The sequence below is a fragment of the Podarcis melisellensis genome (genome assembly GCF_964234715.1).
Source record: "Podarcis melisellensis genome assembly, chromosome: 15".
NCBI classification, from domain to species: domain Eukaryota; kingdom Metazoa; phylum Chordata; class Lepidosauria; order Squamata; family Lacertidae; genus Podarcis; species Podarcis melisellensis.
Window position 1 is genome coordinate 20,067,693 of NC_138532.1, and position 6,344 is coordinate 20,074,036.

Consider the following 6,344-nt stretch of genomic DNA (forward strand, 5'->3'; position numbering starts at 1 on the left):
AGCTGCAAATGGTAACATACAGATAGGAAGAAAAAACTGCAACCCACTGCAAAACATTAAAGTAGTGACCACCATCCATCAAGATACTGGATAGATGAAACCAACATTATTTATCAGGCAATTTCTATGTTTTTAATAATAATACAGTATGCACTAAATACTTGAAACAGAAACATCTCAAAGGGGCTTCCTGCATTGCGGAAAGCAGAACTGGGAGTGGGGAGATCAAGTGGAGCCATGCATGGTTTTGTACAATCCTCTCTCACCAATCCAGCACAGAGCTCATGAATCCCTCAAATTGCTTACCGTACTTTTCTGTGTATAAGACACCCCTGTGTATATCACGTTATCAAGAAAAGTCATGAGACAAGGTGATCATGTTCCATTTTAGCACAATTTTAAAGTATGGAATTATAAAAAGGAAAGCTGAGTGCAGAACAAGAAAATAATTTCAAAAAACTACCACCAGGATGGCATAACATTGTAATCTCTCGACTTAACATCAGAAACAGAGGTGAATTTATTATTTGAAATTCGAACAAGGTGCATGGCTGTCACCATGAAGGAATGCCATTTGAATTTATGACCCCCTTTAGCAACAGAAAGCTTCTTTACAAACATCTATTTTTACACGTTTTACGCTCTGAGCCCTGTTGTGTCCAACAACTACAACTACAGAAGCCAAAATTGGTTCTTTCCATTCATACATCAATCTCTGGCTACTCATGAATCCTTGCTGGATCTGACACTTTCTGTGCAATGTCCTGTAGGTTACTGCCAAATCCAATCTTATTATTGACAGATATTAAAAATAATGCCAGGTATTTACATAAAAATTGCAAGTGCTCAGAGAGGTGTTTTTATTAATGGATCTTGCAGTCTCCAAGTAAAGTTATTTACAACGTAACGTTTTTCACTATTTTCAGCAAACGTTGAAGCCTCCCCTAACAACATTACATTGGTACACTAGACTAAAAAATGGGGCAAAAATCAAGCAGGGAATAATTTGTACAAAATTACCTCACAGTCACTACAATGTAATATGGAAAGTGCAATCCAAAGTGAATGAATTAAGTGAGTAAAGCATTATGTATTAAAGGCATTAAAAACTCGCTAGTTTTCATCTGTTTCTACCTACACAACATAATGCTGTAATTAAGTTAGCCTTCCCACCAACTTTACTTTAAAAATGTAAGTAGTTTCTCAACTTCAGAAAACATTAGCTAAAATGCTAGGAACGCAAACAACTATAAAGATGCATAAAATCAGCTAAGGTACTAGCCTCTATTAGGAACAAACTTTTCAGTTGCTTAAATAAAATCTAGCATGTTTTAGATACTTTAATAAAATCCCACAAAAACTACTTCAGTCATTCATTTAATACTTAACCAAGCTACCTATTTATCCAATAAACTGTAATTACGTGTACCCTCTGCTTTTCCCCCTTGAGACTTGCATCTTCTTTAATGTGTAGTTTGCATTCAAAAAGATTCTCATGGCCTTAATTTAGTACACAGACAGAATGATTCATATGATTGGGAGGTAAAATAGAACCATCCTTCTTTAAACTGACTCCAGGTCAAGGGAACTAAGTTTTGTGATCTTTCCAAAATAGATGGGAGCTTAGCACTCTGAGGTTTGACTTTTGTGATTTGCAAAAAGATAAATAACAAACCCAGCATCCAGAATTGCTATCATTCCCATCCAATGTATAACTAGCAAAGAGTTGAGACAACTAAATGGGCAGCATGTATCACCTCGCCACTTCCAAGATGCAGTCATGGAATGAGCCAAGGGCATGCTGCCAGGGATGTCTGCATGAAAAATGGACTAAGAGCAAAAGCAGTAAAGTTTGACAAGGTATCCCAGCATGTTTTGCTTTGAGAGGTCTTCTGAGAAGTAGAAAAATAAACTCTCATTCATTCTTCTGGTTGCAGAAAAACTGACAGGTGCCAACATTATGCTAGGCCCGGGCTAGCTTCTTAACCTCATTTGCTGCCGGAATGAAAAAAAAAAAGGGACAAAGGAACTTACGCTTCCCCATCACATTCCCAGTTACTGGAAAGGAAATGACTGTGGTTGAGACTACAAGGACAATAGCAGAGTTCAGTTATACCACTGAAGATCAAAATCAGCTGAGAGCAAGGGAGAAGATACCCTGCTAGGAAATCTTCCTGAGTGCCAGGAATCATTCTGATCAGTTTGCTTAGGCACACGACTGACCTTGTTACCTCATTGTGCTCAGGAACTCCCTTTTTTAAAAAACCATTTTTTCATACTATATCCTACATACTAATCCTTGTTTTAAATTACAACACCCTTTCTCCGCTACAACCCCCCCAAACCCACTTCTTAGGTAAACTTCTATGTCCTCTCTTCTTCCTCCCCATATTTATGCCTACAAATATCATAAAACTGCCTTTTCTTTGGGTGCAGCCTCCCTTCTAATCCCAAATTTCATGAAGGGAAAATATAATCATGCTCACCATGCGATGCCTAAATGCCAGTTCCTGCTTCCCAATGACCTTATTTGACTCTTTCCCCCAACTCCAGTCACTGAAGCCACTGCCCATTTGCAAAGAACCACCACAAAATTAGCACAGCCGTGTCCTTCTGAGACAGAGCCCCTTTTAGACGTGTCAACCATTTTCAGAATACTCCAACCCACCCTGCACAACACAAAAGACTGGCATCTCTCTTTCTCTCTCTAATCACACTTTCTTGGGGGATGTTGCTGAACTACAACTCCCATCACCCCTAGCTAGCAAGACCAGAGCTCAGGGATGATGGGAGTTGTAGTCCAACAACATCTGGGGACCCACAGGTTGAGAACCGCTGAATGGGTAGGCAAACTAAGGCCTGGGGCTGGATCTGGCCCAATCACCTTCTAAATCCGGCCCGCGGACAGTCTGGTAATCAGCATATTTTTACATGAGTAGAACATGTGCTTTTATTTAAAATGCATTTCTGGGTTATTTGTGGGGCATGGGAATTCATTAATTCCCCCCCCAAAAAATATAGTCCAGCCCCCCACAAGGTCTGTGGGGCAGTGGACCAGCCCCCTGCTGAAAAAGTTTGCTGACTCCTGCTCTAAACCCATCCATATGCTTGATGCCATGCTCCATTATTGCTCATTAGCCTTTTTCTCTGGATACATTTTGTTTTGTTTTTACTTTGAGGAAGCACCCTCCATTTATCACACTGTTATGAACCTTTATCACCTACTTTTGAGGATCAGGTCTCCTGTGGGAGGATATTTCAGAGTGCCATGAGACTTAAGCTGACTCCACCACCCTTTCCCTTCTGCCGAGGCTCATTTCCTGGACAAAATGATCAAGGTCCGAAGAAAGCTTTGGAGGGGGGTGGGGTTTGACACCCCTACCACAACTTCCTCTTAAAGACACTATGGACACTATGTTTCAAGAACACATCAATAAGCTGTGTTCACTACAAGCACTTCCTTTGATATAATGCTCCATTCTCCAAGGTGAGAGGAAAGCAAAGATCATCCTCCTAGTGAAAATCTTGTTGTATCCCAAAAACCTCTTTTCCAGGGTGCGGTTCTTCTTTCTGGAAGGGCAAGTCATGACAAGCAAACACCTCTTGATTTTAATGGGGGGCTTTATATGGAGATACCCCTTTTGGACCACCACACACACCTTCTCATAACTATGTCCTGCAGCATTAATGAAGCCAGCATCCTTCTCATGTGCGTAACCTGGAAGGAGTACATTTTGGAAGGGGGAGGTGGGAAGTATCCTTGTGGGAATGCACCTTTTCTAGTGAAAGCAATGTTCCTTTTAGGAAACCCAAGACTGCCTTTTATTAGGCTGGCTCTCATTTCGTTACTAAACTGCCCCCCTCCCTCGCAACATTTCTAGCATCATTTTCACGTAATACTTTCTAAAGTGGTGAGATGGGAAGGAGGGAGAACCCTACTCCTCGCTTTTTATTATTTACTTGAAAAATGTATACACTACCTTTTAAGGTAAAGCCCTCCCAAGGCAGCTAACAAATTATAATTAATGCAGTATGAAACAAATTTTAAACTACTGTACATACAAAATGATTCAATTACAAAACTAAAAGCAGCAGCAGTTTAGAATCTCGTCACATATTTAGAAAAATGAAGAATGAAACTAAAAAAGTTTTAAAGTTTTGTTAAAAGCTAACACACATATTTCTTTCACAAGCAAGCTCCAGGCATATGGGGCCACCACTACAAGTGCCCCATCACTAGCTGATGGACCTTGATGACGGGCCTGTGAGCAACCTTAAAGACCAGGCAGCTAATATAGGAGCAGGCTTGGGACTAGGTTATGGCTTTAAATGTAAAATGCAGCACTTTAGAGCCCATAAATAAGTAGGGTAACCCAAGATAACTGGTATAGTATCAGTCTAGTATGCTTTGACTGCCATCCCTCCCACCCACCCACCCCGCCATTCTTGCAGCTGCATTCTGTACTTGTCGAAGTTTCTGAGTCTCTTTAAACACAGCCCTAGGAATTGTGCATTAGTCGGGATACAGCCGAAACACGTGTAACTGTTAAGGTTTGCTTTCTCCAGGTATGGTTGCAACTGGGAGCCAGCCAAAGCTGGTAAAAAGGCACCCATAGTCATTGTCAGGATCCAAGCTCCCAGTGGGGGACGCAGGTGGCGCTGTGGGTTAAAGCCTCAGCGCCTAGGACTTGCCGATCGAAAGGTCAGCGGTTCGAATCCCTGCGACGGGGTGCGCTCCCGCTGCTCGGTCCCAGCGCCTGCCAACCTAGCAGTTCGAAAGCACCTCCGGGTGCAAGTAGATAAATAGGGACCGCTTACCAGCGGGAAGGTAAACAGCGTTTCCGTGTGCGGCTCTGGCTCACCAGAGCAGCGATGTCACGCTGGCCACGTGACCCGGAAGTGTCTCCGGACAGCGCTGGCCCCTGGCCTCTTAAGTGAGATGGGCGCACAACCCCAGAGTCTGTCAAGACTGGCCCGTACGGGCAGGGGTACCTTTACCTTTACCTTTAAGCTCCCAGTGACAGTATCAAGTACAAAGGAACCCCAAAACCACATACTTGATGTTTCAGGGGGAATGCGGCCCCATCCCAAACTGGCTGCAAATCTTCATCCAGATCAGCAGATTTCACACCCCACACTGCCTCTCTCTTTATCCTAATTCAGCTTCAACTAGGCCACCTGCATCCATTCCAAGACAGCCTCCCCCTAGGGCTTGCAGGTAGAGAAGAGGGGTAAGGCTGTATGTCATCTGCATAGGAATGACATTTAGCCTGAACCTCACGAAGACTCCCCCCTCCAACGGTTTCTTGCAGATGTTAAAGATGACAGAGAAACAGGACACAACCTTGAGGCACCCCAAAGGGCAAGGCCATGAAGTGGAAAAGAAGCTCCCAGAGCACCCACCCACCCAAAGACTTTAGTACTTTTAGAAAAAGGAATGGGGGTGGGGGAAGGAAAAATACCACCTTCTTCCTCTTGTTAATATTTGTACTATGGGTCACCCCCCCCAAAAAAGGACCCACCACAATCCCTTCCCCTTTCCCGGAATCCACATTATTATAGTTTCCCAAGGAGAAAAGACACATGGATGCAGAAAGAAAGGGGGAGAGAAAGGAGCATTTACCTTTCTTTCATGAGCACACCTCAAGGAGAAGGGGGTGGGGAAGAGTGAAAGCAGGAGATTGATAGAAATGCTCCCCCCCCTTCCACCCGTGGTTGGAGAGAAGGAAGAAAATAAGGCGGGACACAGCTCGATCCCCTTCAAACATAACCTCCACCAAGGGGAAAAATAGAGAAACGCCCCCTTGGTTAGAAGAAGAATGGGGAGCCCGCGTTCACACGTTATCCTCACCCAACACGCGTGTTGTTCAGGGGGGAAAATCCCCTCCCCCTTCTCAACGTTGCCAGAGAAAGGTGATGGTGGGGGGCTCGCCATGCCCACCTCCCTTCTCTCTCTCAACGCCCCCCCCGCCACGACCGCGCTCCCCTTTTCCTCTCAGGCGTCTCTCCCCACCTCGCTCCGCGTGATGCGGTGCCGGCCCAGCTTGACCACGGCGAAGTTGCCCTTGCCCAGGGTGCCCTCGATCTCGTAGAAGCCGACGCGGACGGGGCCCGACCCTCCGCGGGGCGGCTGCAAGAGCAGCGCCGCGGCAGCAGGGGGAAGCCGCCGGGGCTCGGCCATCACCATGCTGCCCGGGCGGCTCCCCGCTCCTCCTCGCCGCCGCCACCTCCTCCTCCACCTCCTGCCGCCACCGCCGGGGCTGCTTCCCCGCTCCTTCCCCTCCGCCTCTCCCTCTCGCTCTTTCCCTCACGAAGGACTGAGCAGCCGCCACTGAAGCCCGGCG

The 6,344-nt window shown here is 45.5% G+C and overlaps 1 protein-coding gene across 2 annotated transcripts in view; it reads right to left on the reverse strand.

Annotated features, from left to right (window-relative positions):
• The window catches only part of SIK2 (salt inducible kinase 2), a 78,488-nt gene extending 72,232 nt beyond the window's left edge, over nt 1-6,256 (reverse strand). Inside the window, exon 1 of one of the 2 annotated variants that reach the window (XM_081889784.1) lies at nt 6,014-6,256. In XM_081889784.1, the coding sequence (XP_081745910.1) occupies nt 6,014-6,187 (174 nt within the window). In that variant the 5' untranslated portion in view covers nt 6,188-6,256. The remainder of the gene's footprint in view (nt 1-6,013) is intronic. The other variant, XM_081889783.1, reaches the window with a different exon arrangement.
• Between the last annotated feature and the right edge of the window lie 88 nt (nt 6,257-6,344).